This window comes from Callorhinus ursinus, unplaced genomic scaffold (assembly GCF_003265705.2).
Source record: "Callorhinus ursinus isolate GAN/ISIS: 27379988/994484 unplaced genomic scaffold, GSC_fseal_2.0 scaffold68, whole genome shotgun sequence".
NCBI classification, from domain to species: domain Eukaryota; kingdom Metazoa; phylum Chordata; class Mammalia; order Carnivora; family Otariidae; genus Callorhinus; species Callorhinus ursinus.
The window spans coordinates 4,369,043-4,385,479 of NW_027397130.1; the positions used below are offsets into that span (position 1 = coordinate 4,369,043).

The 16,437-nt window shown below is 62.2% G+C and overlaps 1 protein-coding gene across 6 annotated transcripts in view; it reads right to left on the reverse strand.

Annotated features, from left to right (window-relative positions):
- Window positions 1-2,117: 2,117 nt before the first annotated feature.
- SEPTIN9 (septin 9) overlaps window positions 2,118-16,437 on the reverse strand; it is a 151,019-nt gene continuing 136,699 nt past the window's right edge. For 5 of the 6 annotated variants that reach the window (XM_073885920.1, XM_073885919.1, XM_073885922.1 and 2 more), the window contains 10 exons: window positions 13,366-13,557; window positions 11,008-11,136; window positions 10,542-10,623; window positions 10,110-10,247; window positions 9,310-9,427; window positions 8,341-8,436; window positions 7,950-8,046; window positions 6,284-6,369; window positions 4,558-4,609; window positions 2,118-3,950 (listed from right to left, as the gene is read on the reverse strand). In XM_073885920.1, coding sequence (XP_073742021.1) covers window positions 3,889-3,950; window positions 4,558-4,609; window positions 6,284-6,369; window positions 7,950-8,046; window positions 8,341-8,436; window positions 9,310-9,427; window positions 10,110-10,247; window positions 10,542-10,623; window positions 11,008-11,136; window positions 13,366-13,557 — 1,052 coding nt within the window. In that variant the 3' untranslated portion in view covers window positions 2,118-3,888. The remainder of the gene's footprint in view (window positions 3,951-4,557; window positions 4,610-6,283; window positions 6,370-7,949; window positions 8,047-8,340; window positions 8,437-9,309; window positions 9,428-10,109; window positions 10,248-10,541; window positions 10,624-11,007; window positions 11,137-13,365; window positions 13,558-16,437) is intronic. The other variant, XM_025859536.2, reaches the window with a different exon arrangement.

The window sequence follows — 16,437 nt, forward strand, 5'->3', positions numbered from 1 at the left end:
CAGGATACAAAGCAAAGCCCAGGAACCACCAGAGTTGGCACTAGGGAGGAAGATGGTGGGCTTTTCATTTCCTGGTGGGGTATTTTATTTTTTTTCTGGCATTTTCCACATTCCACATTGTCTACTTTGTCTATGTTACTTTGGTAGTCAGAAAAGTAATGTTTTAACAATGAGGAGGGGACATCCATAAATATAGATCTGAAAGGAGACCCCCCCCCAGTCAGCTGATTTCCATCTGGCTTCTCCCCCAGGTGGAGGCCACCTGCTATGGATCCTCACCGGATGCAAGGACACACACAGGGCAGGGTCTGGAAAAGCACCCCACCCCAAATTGCCTGTTGTTTTAATCATTTTCCTGGCTTGTTCAAACCCTGCAGCCCAGAGCAGGGAAGGCATGAGCACAGGACACCTGGTCACCGCAGCCCCTTGGGACATCCCACCCCCACACAGGTGTTCAGAGCCAGCATAACGCTATGGCTTGTCCTTGGGGCCTCCTGCTCACCCCCAGGATGTCTTGGCAACAGCCCAGCCCAGACCTCGCAGCTTCGTAGGAGCCCCTTGGGCCAAGGAGTCCACAACCAGGACCCTGAGCGGTGGGAGAAGGGTCAGGGTGGTGTGGGGTCTACACAGGGTGAGCAACTTGTCCGGCTCACCCAGGACCTTCCCAGTTTTAGGGCTGAAAGTCCCAGATCCCTGGAAACCCCACAGGGGCAGGCAGACCGGGACAGTTGGTCACCACCCGGATCTACAGGGGATCTGCTTGGCTTGGGTGGGGGACGAGCCCCCATCACCACAGGCATTCCCCGGGTTACCTTTGGATGGGCAGAGCTGGTGTCCTGGTCGCCGCCAGGCTGGCGCGTGAGGGACCAGGAGCGCCAGGGGCAGGGAGCCGGCCAGACACGGTAAGCCCCTGGGGTGGGGCGGGGGGGGAAGGAACCAGATTGTAGAACGGAGATCAAGGCTTGGAACCCATGTTGGGCCCTGGAGAGGGTCAGGCCCAGAGAGTGCAGCTGCCGGATGCGGATGTCCAGCAGAGGCGAAAATGGGGACAGTTTCAGTCTGGAGGTGGGAGGGAGAGCTTCAGAGCTGGAAGAGTCCTGAGATGATGACCCCGCGGCCCCCACCCCTGGGCTGACCCTGTCTTCCTCCTGTACCCCCAGCGGACGTCAGCAGCGGGGGGCACCTCAGAATCCAGGAAGCAGATGGTCCACGTGGCCACTGCCCATTGATTCATTTGGACACGAAACCCATTTACTTTCTGCAGAACGAGCCAACCTGCCTGACGGAAGGGCTGGGGTGGCCCGAGGGGCTGCAGTAATCCTCTCCCAGCTGGTCCACAGCAGAGCAAACCTTGACCCCTCATCATCTGAGCCCTGCTGCAGGGCCCTCTGCGGCTGCCTCGTCCTTGAGACCCAGTGATGGGGTGGGGGTGGGGGTAGGGGATGCCCTGGGTTGAACAGCACCCACCCCCCAAATTCATGTCCTCTCAGAACCTCAGAACGTGGCCTTATTTGGGAACAGGGTCTTTGCAGATGTAATTAAGGATGAGATGAGGCCATCCTGAAGATGGGCCCCAAATCCAACGGGAGTGCCTTACAAGAGATCTGTTTCTCATCTGCAAGGACAAAGCAGGCCAGGGGAAGGACGGCCCGCCGGCACCTCGATCTCGGACTTGGGGCCTCCGGAAGCGGGAGGGAATGGATTTCTGTTGTGCGGTGGTATGTCATGCACAGCAAAGGGCTCGGCCCCGAGAGCCCGCGGGGGTGTGCAGAGACATGCGCCCCCGGCAGCCTCCACTCGGGGCCACGGTCTCAGCTACTGACCAGCTCCTGGGGCTCAATCTGGTAGGGCGAGATTCCAGAAGAGAAACTTTATTTCCGACAATACAGGAACGAAAGCCACTTGCGGCGCCTCCGTGTGGGCAAGCCTTGCCCCTGGCTTTCCACGTACACGCGGGCTTCCGAAGCCCCCAAACGCGGCGCCCCGGCACGAGGCTCAGCAGCCCCCAGAACCGCGGCGACAGCGGCTTCCTCCCCAAGGAGAACCGTGCCTCTGGGGTCTGGGAGAGGGGCACGTCCCCCCCGCCACGTTCGCGTTCGGACATTTATTTCAGGAAATACAGTTTCAACACTTTGTTATTTATACAAAAAGACGAATTTCTCAGGAGGCACAGAGCAAAAGGCCACTGTGGGACAGAAGCCAGTGAAAAGTCACGATCTGTCACGATCTGGCTACAGAGAAGGAAAGCGGGTCCGTCCCGCCCGGGGGGCTGCCCCGCGCCCTCGCCCCACCACTGAAGCTGGAGGTGTCCTTCGAAATCTTGGTTTTGGCAAAAACATGGCAAGTCGGCAAGTCAATGGTTTCGCTGAGGGGTCCTTCCTGTCTCAGGTGGGGAGTGAGCACACAATGCAAGGACATCGTACACACACGCACACGCGCACACGCACACCCTGCACAGGCCTGTCTGCATCCCCTTCCTCCCGCTGCTTGCAGACAGACGTGTACCTCCCCTGTGTCTAATCTCATGACCTGCGCCAGCCCCCTGGCTCTCCAGAAGGCAGGGAGAAGCACCTGCCTTCTGCCGTGCGTGGAGACGCAGGGTGAGGGAGCGGGAGTGACCGGCCAAGCCCTGCTCGTAAAACCCCGGGCTGCAGCCCGATGAGGGGCCATGCACACCTGCCTCCTGACCTCTCCCTCTTTGGGGGGGCGGTGCGGTCTTTACGATGGGCTCTGGGATGCAGGAGCCCAGGAACATTTAGGGCGACGAAAAGCTTCTGGGGTCAAGGTCAGCGAGGCCTGGGCCAAGAAGGCTGAATGTGTACCTGGGGTGGAGCATCTTAGGCCAGAGATTTCTGAACAGACAGACAGACGGACGGACAGAAACACACTCTCCCAGTCACGAGGGACGGTGCAGGGCAGGCCCTGGGGTCACGTGGGCGGCTCTGAACAGGCCCGGCCCCACACAGCACCCCCCTTTCCCACATGGTCGCCTCTTCCTCCCTCAGCTCCTCCACCAGATTCACCTGCTTGGACCTTCCCCCAAAGCATGGGGGTGGGCTGGAGTGGGGTGCATCTTTTTCCTTCCTTTGCATGCTCAATCAAATCCTGGGCGGGGGGAGGCGATGGAGAGATGAAGACACAGCTCCCTCTCTCCGACTTGTCCCCAGTTCCCAGTGCCGGTGACGGGGACAGCGGGGGAGAGAAGGCTGGCTCGTGGACGGCTGATAAAGGCACTTTCTGCTCCAGGACGGGCTCGCAGGTGGGCGGCAGGCGATGTGCCTCCCGGTGTCTAAGCAATTGGCAACCTGCATCTCATGGAATTAACTATTCTCCCCTGGGGGGAGGGAGGGGCAAGGGCGGGGGCTCTCTGAGTTACGGGTCTGGGCCGCGTAGAGAGGGGGCAGGAAGGGGCTCCGGGGCGGCCAGGCCAGCTCCCCTGCACAAGCCTGCCTCACTCAAGAGGCTGGGGCCAAGTGCAACCCGGAGCTGGGCCTGCAGTTGGGGGGTGGGGGTGGGGGCTGGCACCGAAGCCGCGGGTCCCCTCCTGGCCGTGGCCCAGCCTCTCACAGACCTCGGGGACGGCCAGAGGGACGGCCTCCTGCCCGAGGCCCCACCCGGTCCAAGCCCCACAGTCAGTGGCTAAGAATGCACATACTCAGGAGGGCACACGTGATCTTGTTACTTGGCGGCGTGTAAAGGGGCAGAGAACGATGACAAGTGGAGAAAATTATATAAAATAAAATGGGGCATGTGGGTGGGCCTGGGGGTGGTGCTGGAAAGGACTGGGGGGCAGGGTCCCGGGGGCAGGGTGGGTCTACATCTCCTGGGCTTCGGGCCCCTTCTCCTCGACGCCGTTGGACATGGCATGGCTGCCTTCGTGCAGACGCTTCACCCGGTACGCTTCGAAGTGGATGCTGCTGGTGATGTCCTTGATGTTCTGCATGTGCGTCCTGGGGGGACACAGGGAGCTCACGGATGCTGATCCCGCTGGGTCGGGCCCAGGACTCCCACTGCCTGCCCCCCTTGCACCCCATGCCCCCTGCTTGGCTTTCAGGGGGCCCCCGGGAGGGCTTGTAAGGCCCAGCGAGCTGGCCCAGGCCTGGGTATGGCAGGGATGTGGGGCCGTCCCCATGGTGACCCAGACCTTCTCCCAACAGCTCTGTTATAATGCACGTGTCCCCTCTATCTGTGTCAAGCCTGTGGCCAGTGCAAGGGTAGGGGCTGGGTGCACAATCAGAGGGGACAGCGCCGGCATGTCCTTGCTGCCATCGAGAAGCACCAGGCCAGTGGCCAGTGGGGGACCACCGGCCCCTTCCCCAACCCCTTCCCATCCCCTTCCCATCCGGGTGCTCTGCCACAGACTAAGAAGGCTCTTTACTTCCTGCTTCATTTCTACGGAGGTGTTTTAGACGATGGGCTTCCGAGGTCTTCCTGAGGGAGGACGGGCCAGCTGCTGACCAGGACCTCCGCCTGCTCCCCCAGTGCCCACGCTCCTGATTTAGGGCCCTATCGGGGCCTTTAGGGGGCCAAGGCCGACACCCCACAGCCCTCTCTCACCTGATAAGGAGGTCCCGAAGGTAGGCAAACTCACAGTGGGTGGTGTTCTCAACTGAGGAGAGGAGACAAAAGGAGCTTTAAGGTCACTCGAAGCCCCTGCCCCCAGTAGTTCTGGTGCCAAGAGGACCCTGGGCAGGTGGGTGGTGGGGGCAGGAGTCACTGCCCCACAGGGGAGCCCTGGGCACCCACAGGCACGTAGGCCTGACCAGGCACCCGCCCTCCGGAGGGGTCCAGTCAAATGGGAACCAGGGGGAGTCTCCTGGGAAGAGCAGCATGTCCCACGGACCCTGAAAACGAGGGTGGGGGGTGGCAATGGAACAAGGCAGGGACCGAAGGTGGCATTTCGAGAACCTGTGCCCCCGCTGGGCGTTCTCCCACATGCGTCACCATTTACATCGAGCTCAGGAACCCTACATTGCCGGCCACACACAGACGTCCAAAGCACGGGCTGCAGGGCAGGGGTTAGCTCTGGGGACGTGGGAAGACGGGGCAGGCAGGTGCCCCCAGGTGCCCCCAGGTCCCCTTGAGCGGCACCCTGGTGGTGGCTTGGGGCCGGAGCTGGTGGCAGTCTCCCTGTTCACTTTAAGGCTCTGCTGCGTGACTCACGTGCGTAATTACCCCGTACATGCAGACCCTTTAACGGGCGGCGAGTGGCGCCATCTGCACCGAGGCGGGCGGGCACAGAGGTTGAATGGAAAGGCGTCAGGTGCAGGGCGCCTGCACGCTTAACCCAATCGTCTAACCCACGCACCCGAGACACCACTATGGCTCCTCTTCTGTGGTCTCAGGGAATCGGGGCTCAGAACGCAGGGAATGAGCCTATCTCCCCCCCCCACACACACCCTCCAATAAGCTGGCAGGCAGGGCTGGCGAGAGAAAGCCCCAGCGCCTCCACCTTGCAGAGCCCTGGGGCGCTCCTGATGTTGTTCCAGCTGCGGCTTGCCTGGGTTCCACCCTCCACACCCCTGGTCCTCTCCCATGTCCCCACCCACACGGGCGGGGCCCACACTACAACCTTCTGCGGACGGACTCTCACGTAGCACTGCTACCCGACGTGGGGAAGCGGTGAGAGCCGGCAGGAAGAACAGAGCCCTGCCGCTTTTCCTGGCCTGGGGTGACTTATCCCGGCCTCTCTGACCCTCAGTTTCCTCTTCTGTGAAGTGGGGCTCAAATGTCACCTACCTCTCAGGGACGCGAGAGGACTCGATGAGTCAGTTAACCGTGTGCTTTCTTAACACCCCACCTCCTCCTGAAGACGCCGGGTAGTTTCCGAGGAGGGGTAAACCATCTCAGGATGGCGCACACCAAGTGGGGGGAAGGTCAGAGAAGGAGGAGCAGGGATGCGCGGGGCAAGAGCAAGGCAAAAGCGTGTGTTAACCAGGCTCGCCGGGGCGAGCACAGAGCGGCCCGTCCTCTGGTCAGTTACGAGCGCACAAGGCCCCAGAGATAAAGAAAGAGCCGCCAGGGCGCTGGGGAAGTTCAGCTACACAGATGGGGGGGCAGAGATTTCCTCCAGGTCCTCATGAAGACTGCAGGAATGGGAGACCCGCCCCCTGGCAACCGTCCCTACAGGCGCCACGGGGCTGTTTCTCACAACCAACGCACGGTGAGCCTGCAGGCCGGAGCGGGCCGCCAGGGGGCAGCAGAGGCGCGTGCATCCCTGGGCTGCCCCCAGCGCTCTCCGGCATCCGCCCCACGGGCCTTTCTTATCTCACACTTCTCCAACCTCGGGAACAGGCGCCTGCGAAACAGTTCCTAAACAGCAACATTTCAGGACGAGGCGGAGCCAAGGCAGACGAGCCCAGGTAAAGCCTGGTGGAGGACAGCCTTCATGGGACAGGATGCCGAGCGGTCCCCACAGAGACGCCCCTAAAGGAGGGGAGAGCCGCGGCAGGAGAGAGCCAGCAGACACGGGTGCAGAAAACACCATCCTGCACCCACCCACCAGCACCTACGTGGGCGCCCCGAGGCAGGTCTGTGTACCGCGCCACGCCTCCCCCAGGCTTTAGCAGTGCAAGGGTGGGCCCTTGGGTGCCACAGCCTGGGCCTCTCTGCAGGAGGGTGCAGGGACAGCCGGGGGTGGGGGGGCGGGGGGGCTAAGCATGCAGCAAAGTAACGCGTGTAAAGTGAGCCAGCATGGGGGGGAGGGGAGGAGGGAGGGAGGGAGGGAGGGAGGAGAGAGGGAGGGGGCTCGCTCACTGGCCGGATTTCACGGTGATCGCTTTCTTAGAGCATCTGCTGCCCCAAAAGCTCTAAAAGTCTTTGAGACATTCTGTCATTTTTACTAAAGTCTTGGCACATAGTACCCATTTTAAGGATGGTGAAAGCTGAGGCCCTGGGGGATTAAGGGACTTGCCCAATTTCACGGCGGGAGGGCGGGGCGTGGGGGTTGGTGAGCACCTTCCCGACCTTGTCTACGCTGGCCCTCAGCCACGGGATCGAAGACAAAGTGGCCCATCTCAAACTACCCCTTCTCCCTCCTCTGTTCAGAAGAGGGAGGGCGGAACAGAGTGGAGGGGGAAGAAACGCCCAGGTGCAGCCCAGCTTGGGCGCCACCACCCGAGGGCGTTCAACTGTGTCCCCCAAACCATGTCCACCTGCCAACTCCCTCGGGACTTGTGAATGGCAGCTTACTTGGAAAGAGTTTTTGAATTCACACTTAAGATAAAGAGCGTAAAAGGGGATGACCCTGGGTTTCGGGTGGGTGCTAAGCCAATGACAAACGTCCTTATGAGGAAAAGACAGTCAGTCAGAAGGCTGAAGGCAGAGTGGGGGTTGGGGACAAGCCGAGCGACGTCAAGGACGGCTGACAGCCACCAGGAGAGAGGCCTGGAACACATTCTCCCTCAGGGCCTCTGAAAGGAACAAACCCTGCTGACACCTTGACTTCTGGCCTCCAGAACCATGAGAAGAAATTTGTTTCAAGCTGCCCAGTCTGTGCTAATTTGGCACAGCAGCCCCAAGACAAGAAGATGTGGGGGTCCCGGGAACTTGTGCAGGGGGCGGGCCGTCTGGTTCTCAGAGCTGGACAGAGCTATAGCCCAGCCCTGTCCTAGGCCCAGAGAGGTGGAGCAATTTGTCCAGGGTCACGCAGCACGGCCATGAAACAGCAGGACCAGAACCCAGGACTTGGCAGGACCCCTCATGGCTCCTTCCTTTCCTCTCTGGATACTGCCCTGCCCCCAGGAGATCGGGGTGAAGGGACTGCTCCATCAGCCAACGGCTGCGGGCCCTGGACAAGCCACTTGCCCCCTCCCAGTGGCTGAGTGATGCAATGCAACAGATGAGGTCCCAGGAGCACCCGGCTGAGGCCTCGGTGCCCAAGCTCCGGGCCAGCAGAGGCAGCTTGAGTTTTCTGATCTGTCTGGAGGCCCCAACAGCTTGACGATTACCTTCGATGGTGCCCCATTTGGTTTTCCGTCCAAGGATCCTCTTCCCGTTCACTTGGTACTCGTGGTCACTGCCCACCACGGCGAACGGGATCATCTCCTGGGGGAGGGACAGGAAGCACTGGTCACATGTGTGCAAAGGCCAGTCCGCTCTCTGGGCCCCGGGGAAGAGCTGCCCTGAGCCCGGGGCCCCCCGGAACAAAAACCCTTGGCCTGAGAGAGCCACAAGTAGCCACTTGGGCTCTGACCCCCTCCGGCCCAGAGAGTACGTTCTCATGGGTCAGGGCCATCCCACCCACCTCCCCAGTCCCACTGGAGCGGGCTGGAAGACCCCGCCGTGTCCTCTAGCAGGAACCGGGGGCCGCTGGGAACGGCATCTGGCCAATCCACTCACTCGGAACTTCTCATTCACCAGCCGGTCCTCCGAGTCCTCGTCAAACTCCTTCTGGGGGTACACGTCGATGCCGTTGGACAGCAGGTCCGCGGTGATCTGGGGATACAGAGGGGAGAGATGTGGGTGCCATTCACACAGCGAGCTGGACTGGCCCACCGGGGTCTGCCTGCGCTGTGACCTCCAGAAAGTGAGGGGGCCCAGCCTGGGGTCAAGGGCAGGCTTTACAGGGTTGGTGACCCTGATACTCCAGTTCTCGTGCCTCCTGAGTGGAGGAGGGGCAGCTGCAGGCCTGCCTGCCAGAAGACACGTGCAGCCACCCGAGCCCCGAGCGTCTCTCTGTCCTCCCTCCCCCGCCCATCACACCCCTGAGACAGCAGCTCCGGGTTGTCGAGATGTCCCTCAAGCTCCACCCAGATACCCTCTGTCATGGCGGGCCCCGGATGCTGCCCAGGACCTCCGAAGCCCAGGTGCACCTGCCTGCGTCAGGCCGTCACCACCGTTTGCGGCACCGGCTCCCCAACACGTGGGTACTCCCGTGCACAGCCGTCATGTCTGCCCTAAGCGCAGACCCACAGCTGTGTGCAGCCTGCTCCCTCCAGCAGACGCATGATGGGAAAGGCACAGTGCTCCCCTCAGCCTGCTGGGAAAACCCCCCGCACCCGGGCCCGGGGCCGAGGCCCAACGCGGGCGTGCGCAGCTTCGGGGAGTAGACCGAAGGGCCTCCTGGCTCTCACCCACCGGGGTGGAGGCTCTGTGGGGCCCGGGGGCCTCGTCCTGGTTGCCCAGGGGGCTCTGACGTGTTAGGAAGCCACAGCCCTGGGGGCGCCCTCCTGTGTGGGCGGCAGCAGGGAAGGAAGATGCGGCCACCTGTCCCCTCGGTGGGGACCACCCCCTCTGGGCTTTCTCTTCCACCTGAGGAAGACCTGGCACGTTGTGTCTGACGGCCCAGATGGAGGTGGGGAGCCCTACCCGCTGTTTGAAGTAGACCCTCTCCTCCAGGGTCAGCGTGTCGGCCTTGGCGATGACAGGAACAATGTTCACTACTTTGCTGAGGCGCTTCATAAACTCGATGTCCAGGGGCCTGAGGCTGGAACAGAATGGCATGGGTGAGCGTTTGGCCGAAGAGGCCGGAGGGATGGGGACAGAATGAGCGCGGCAGGGCTGCCTGCCTCTGGCTGGATGGAGCTGAGAAAGGGCCCTCGGGGTGCCCGTGGGGGCTTCCAGGTGGGGACACACAAGCAAGGCCAAGGCCGTGGGTTGCGTGCCGGCCAAGCCCTGAGCAAGGGACAGGAAAGAGGAAGAGGGCATTCCCCAGACAGAAGCGCCCCCGGGCTGGGCAGGAACAGGCTGGAGACCAGGCCGGCTCTGAGCACCGTCCCGGGGGAGGTGTCCTCTCAGAGAGGACATCGCTCACATGACTGCAGGGCTTCCCTTGGGAAGAAGAGAAGGGAGAAGCAGGAGGAAGCGCCCAGCAGCTCTGGGCCCACCCAGCCAAGCCTCCGGGACAGGCTGCTGTGCCAGGTGTCCCCAGAACCCGGCCCACGGCCCTGGCGTGCCACCCGCCTCCAGCCGGAAACCCGTCCTGAGCGGGCGCGGGGGCAGGATCGCAGGGCCCCTGAACGGCGGCCACCATGCTCCGCCCCGGAGTAAAGCCGCGTCTGCTCTTCCCACACGGCAAGAGTAGCGGTCACAGACACGGCCCGGGGTCTGAAAACTTGGACGGCAAAGAGCCACCCGATCACACAGGACGTGGCCCGCGTGGCACTTACGAGTGGCCGGTGGCAGGGATAAAGTACAGGCAGCAGTGGACGCGCGTGTCCGGGATGCGCTTCTTCCGGTTGATGTTGACCTCCTCCTGCAGGTATTTCTCATACTGGTCGTTGATGAACTTCATGATCGGCTGCCAGCTACAGGGGGAGGCCCCGTCAGCCCGCACCGGGGGACGGCTCCCGCCTGGTCTCCCCCGAATCCCAGCCCGGTCCTCAGCTTTCCAGTAGAACGACCAGGGGTGTGGGGCCTCCTAAGCAGAGACCGCAGCCTTCCCTGAGACCCTCCAAACCAGCCTCCCATGCTGACGCTTGACCCCGGGGGCAGGGAGTGGGACAAGATTCTCAGGGTAACTGTACGTTGGCCCAGGATTTGGGGACCTCTGAGGATTTAGCAGCAAGAGCAGGCCAGGAGACAGGCCCACGGGCCCTTACCAGTTCTCATTGTTGATGTGGTCCCCGAACCCTGGTGTGTCAATGACCGTCAGCTTCATGCGGACGCCCTTCTCTTCAATATCTGCACAGAGTCACAGTGCCCATGAGCTCAGGCAAAGACCCCAGAGCCTTACAGATACCTGGCACGGGCTAGGTCCTGCCCAGTAGGAACCTGACCAGCCCCACCCCAAGGTCCACTTGGGGTGCCCATGGGTGACCAGCGATGGCCCCCCCAGGTGATGCCAGGGAGAGGACCCGCCTCCAGCAGGGGCTGGTGACAGATGTGTTGGGCAGCGCCTGCCCGTGGGTTTTGGTGGAAAACTCAGGTGTCTCTAGGGGGCTCTGTCGGACCAGGGCCTGCAGGGGTCCTGGAGAGCATCCCTGACCCAAGTTTCAACTTGCCCAGCTCAGGACTCAGCACCCCTACACCCCGCGTCGACACCCCCAGCCCCACCCTGGCACTCACCATGCGTGATGGACTTGATCTCAATGGTCTTGGGGATGCGTTCCTCCGAGGTGGGCTGCACTGACTTCCGGCTAATTTTGGACTTGAAGAGGGTATTGATCAAGGTGGACTTCCCCAAGCCACTCTGCCCTGGGGACAGGATGGGAGCCGGTCAGCGGGCCCTGTGGTTCAGCAATACCTGGGCACTGCCCCCCAGCACCCCACAGTGGGGGCCCCAGGTTGGGGGAGGTCAGGAGGCAGGAAGGGCTGGGATGCCCAGGCAGTGGCCCAGCTCCCATGGTGCCTTGGAGCAGGGCAGGACCCAGAGTGCCCAAGAGGAGCTGAGATGCACAGCAGCCCCGGGGAGGCTGACTGGGGGGCCTGGGCCCCCCAGTGCAGCTCTCCTCTTCACAGCTGGACACACCGGGGTCATCAGGTTTGAAGGAAAACTCTACAGAGCCCCAGGACCACAGGAGGGAGGCTCTGCAAACCCGCCAGGGTCCAACCACAGCTAGGCCACCCCACGCTGCAGGGTTCTGGTCCGAAGACCCTGGGGCCGGGCTCATCTAGGTTGGAAGTGCTGGTACACTCGGCATGCAAGGCCTGCAGCCGAGCAACCAGGGGGCTCGGTGAAAAGCCACCGGGGCAGTTCCTGCTGGGGCAGGATGGGGGCCCCCAGACGGTGGGCAGCTGTGTCTCGCTGCCAGGAACAGCCAGCGGCCGGTCCCCACAGCCACAGACCCTGCCGCTGAGACTGACTGGCCAGCAAGCCCCCGGGCCATCAGGCCGCCCCCATGTGGCTCCCAGGCACCTGGGCCCCAGCAGTGTTCCTGGCCTTGCTGTGCCCAAACCTCACCTCACCCGAGCCCTTCCCACAGCAGGAGGGCAGAGGGCAGAGGGCAGAAGCCACGGTGGGGGGAGGGGGGCTCGACTCAGCTGTGACCAGAAGGCCCCTCCTGCTCACAAAGGTCACGGATCTACGGCTGGCCTTGCTGTCGCTGCAGAACCCTAGGCTCCGTGCACAGTGCTCACCGCATTTGCGCTGGGCACTGTCTTAAGTGAGGCTGTTTAATCCCCTCGCATGCCCAGGAACCGTCACCATCCCCTCTGATGGATGAGAAAACCGGCACAGAGCCCAGCGTGGGGATGGGGACCCTGCAGCCTGGCTCCAGGGCCCCGCCATGGCTCTCCACCTCGGGGTCCACACAGGGACTGCCTCACAAGCTCGACCCCACACGTGGAGCCCCCACACCTCACCCCTTCCCGGAGCTGCCCTATGCCATGCTAGCCAACATATTTTAAAAAATTAAATTACACCAATTTTCCGACTTTGACAACCTTGCAAGGAAAAGCGTGGGCTCCCAGGACGCCGTAGGTGGATGTCGGGAATCCCTGGGCCAAGCTGTCTACGTCCCCCTCAGCCCACCTGCTTGTGTCCCTGCCAGGTCAGCCCGGAGCTACGTCAGATGTCCTGGCCACCACGCCGGACATCTGGGAGATGCCGATGGGAACTTTAAAGCGCAAACCGTTAGTAGGATTATCATCTCTACCACCACCCCGCTGCTGCTTCTGCGACTTCCCCACTTCCCCAGGGCCCGTGGCCACGTGGCAGCCACACATGGTGTCTGATTTGTCTCTCCCCATGGCCCCATTTTACGGATGAGTAAACCAAGACTGGGAGAAGCCCCAGGGAAGAGAGGACAAGCACCACGCCGCTGAGTGGGGGCGAAGCCGGGATTCCACCCTGTGTCTGCAGACCCCCAGACAGACGCCCTCCTCCCAGCCCAGCTGCCTCCCTGCTGTGTGAGGGAGGAGGGGGACCCCAGAGCTCGGGCTCTCCCCTAGTGAGCAGAGTCCTTGGCGTGCCCTCTCTGGGCCTCACTGCTGCCTACAAAGTGGGGCACCCTCTTAGCAGGGCTTCTGTGAGGACCGAAAGGGCTTCGGGAACAAGAGGCTGCCCGGTGCTCCCCCAGGTCTGGCCCCCAACCTGATCAAGGTCGGGCTAATCAATGACCTCCCCTGGTGCCCCTCCGGCTCTGCTGGGGCCTCCAGGAAGCCTCCAGCCAGGCTTGCTGGCCGTGGGGGGCCGGCCCCACCCCTGAAGTCCATCCAGGGCTGAGCCACGGCAGGGTGAAGCCGCTGGTCAGCGAGCGGCCGCACTGAGCACCTGCCCGGCCGTCCCGGGTTCCTGCGATGGGGAGCCGAGGCCCCTCTGCGGCGCGGATGGAAGCCGGGGCCCTCCTGGCAGGCACACGGGCGCACACATGGTGCCACGCGCCATCCGCCCCGCAGGCCATCTGTGTCCACCCCCGTTCTCAGAGTAGCAGACTGAGCCCCAGAGCCCGCGGTGCGGGGTCCCGGCGCGGGGTGCGCACTCACCGACCACCATGATGTTGAACTCGAAGCCCTGCTTCATGGCCTTCCTGCGCATCTGCTCCAGGATGGAGTCAATTCCCACATAGCCGAAGTCCGCGGGGGCCTTCTCGTTCCGGGGCGTGGGCGCCTGCTTCAGCCCAGCGTCTCTGGGGGTGTCGGCCATGTCGCCAATGCAGCCAAGAGCTGCCTCAGGGGCTGTGGGGAGACCGGGGGGGGGGGAGCGTCAGGGGGTCTGACATCTGCAAAGCACCTGCATCCTCAGGTGGCTCCAACCACCACCCCCATTTCTCAAACAGGGAAACTGAGGCTCGAGACCCCTGGAGAACACCCCAGACCTAAAGCCCTCCCCGCCCCCCGCCACGGTGCCCACAGAGCCCCACGCTCTCCACCAGTGGCCTACAAGGTGGTGTCCTTCCCTTGGCTCCAAGGCAGAGCTGCCCCCAGCCCTCCTCTTCCCAGCCTCCACCCTGCCCCAGGGCACCCAGGTAGGCCCTCCCCACCTCCTTCACCTGGCTCAAAAGGCCCCCACACCTGCTACAGGACCCTCGGGACCAAACAGCTGAGTGTTTGGGCCAGCCTGTGAGCCAGGACAAAGGAGAGGACAGCCTTCTGAAGAACGAAGGGAGGACCCGGGTATTTGTTGTCCAGCAGCTCCTGGGTGAGGTGTGTTCGGTCCCAGGTCCCACCAACAGCCCCGGATGCAGAGCATGCTCCTCCCGGCCCAGCGGTTCCCAGGCGATGGCAGGCAGGCAGGGCCCTGGGCCAGCTCCCCGCCCCCCACCCTGGACTGGGCCCAGGGGGTTCTTCTCTCTGCCTGGCACCTGTGTGCCCCACACCCACAGGTTCTGCTTTCAGGTCTATGGACAGGCAAATGGGACCGAGCTTCTAAGAAACAACTCAAGCTTCTGCAGTTTGCATATCAGAACCTTCCTCCCTTCCTCCCCTGGCTGTCCTGAGGAGGCCACATGGCCAAGTCAGAAACCTAGAGAAGGGGCGGCCAGAGGCACCCAGGGGGGACATGAGGGGCACTCCCCCAGTGGAGCTGGTCAGGGTGCTCAGGAGAGCATGGGTCCCTACTAGGGCCTGGCAGGAGCACATTGGCCAGGACCCGGTGCACCCCTAGACACACCACACTTGCCTGACACACCTCTCCTCGGCCAGCCCCTCAGTTCCCCTGGCGGCCTTCCCTGCCCTCAACCACTGAGAAGGACTGTCAGCTCCCTCCCACCTCCCAGGGATGCTCACGGGAAGAAAGCCCATGGTGCATCTTGACATCTCCCTGGGCCCCCTCGGGGAGGGGCTGGCTGGTTCCCTGGGTGTCAGCCCCAGAACCCCCTCTTCCGGGTGTACCCCGGGGGCGCAGTGTCAGGCAGCAGGGCACAGGACAGGTAAACTGTTTCCACTTCCTGGGGCAGTGACTGGACTCTCCCCTGCAACGAAACCCTGGTGCCAAACCCCAGTGGGCCCAGCTGGCTTGCGCACCTTGGCGGCCAGACCTCTGCTTTGCAGGAGTGTCTGAGGGAACTGACCGTGGGGGCCAGCACCTTCTCCTTCCGCAAGGAGGATGATCAGCTGATAAATTCCAGAAATCGGAGTGTGGGTGGTTTCTCCACACAACGTCGCACAACGTCGCTCAACTTCCCCGTTTGCTCAGCCTGACAAAGCGCTGTAATTCCTACTTCACAGAATCGGGGGTCAAGCAAATAACAGAGCCCATGTAAAAGCACCAGGGACCGTCGAGGGTCCCCGCTGCCCACCCCCGCTCCCAGGCCGGGGATAGGCAAGGGACCCAGGAGGCAGCGATGACAGCCGTGGGGCCTCCTTCCAGCAGCGCCCGGAAGGCATGTGCCTCTGCTCCCTCCTGACTGTCCCCGAGCTCCAGCATCTTTAAATAAACAAAGACAAGCACCACATCTGGCCTTGAACATGTGGTTGTGGGGCTGCTTCCTGGAGACAGACATGGGGCCTTGTCTTGCAGGCCAGCAGCTCAGCCTGCCCCACGTGACCGAAAATTGCTTCCATCTGCCTGCGGGTCTGGGAGCCATTCGGTCCGGGCCTGGGCCACCCCCCCGCCCACTCCCACATCCATCCCTCATCCCTTCCGAGCCAAACTGGGGGGAGGGGAAAGCGCACCAAGGCCCCTGGAAGCCCCCTCCACTCCCTCCTCTGCTCCAGCTGCCCCTCACCCCCTAGGCACCAACATCCCCTGCAGAAACTCAAACCACAAAGCAAACATCCTGCCCACCAGCACCCTGCTTGAGAAATAACAATAAAAACTCAACAAGCCCCATCCTTCCCACCGACTGAGGGAAGGGCCTGGCCTTCGCACAGGTGGGGGGTCCCTTCCTGCAAGCCCCTCCTCTCCCTGCCCGGAGGGTACCAGTGGTGATGCTAGAGCCCCCGCTCTGCCTGCTCTGCCCAGCCAGGAGGCAGGACCTCCACGCGGGAAAAGCAGAGGCCCCATCAGGCAAACTTGCCTGGAGACACTTTCTCTGAAAACCCTCGCTTTCCACAGAGAGCCACCAGGGACCCGGCTGCAGGAGCCCCGGCTGCTCCAGCTGGCGGGCAGGGATCACAGAGACCATCTCCTCCAACACCGTCCCAAAGGACTTCTATGATGGAAAGACCCCACGCCCACGCTGTCTAAAATATGGCGGCCACATGGGACTATTTTGTTAATTGTGGTAAAATACACATAACATGAAATTTACCATCAACCATTTTAAGTGCACAGTTCAGTGGTGTCAAGAACATTCACACTGTTGTGCAACCAATCTCCAGAACGCTTTCTGTCTTGCAAAACTGAAACTCTCCCCCCACCCCGCCCCTGCAGCCTCTGTTCTACCCTCTGTGAATGTGGCTGGGGACCCCCATAAAAAGAGGAATCTTGCCAGCATTTGTCCTTTGGGAGCTGGCTTATTTCACTTAACAGCATGCCTTCAAGGTTCACGCACACTGCAGCAGGTATCGGGATGTCCTTCCTTTTTAAGGCTGAGAGTCCCTGGTGTGGCCAGGGCACATTCTGCGCATCCGTTTGTCCCTCGATGGGCGCCCGAGTTGCTTCTGTGTTTTAGC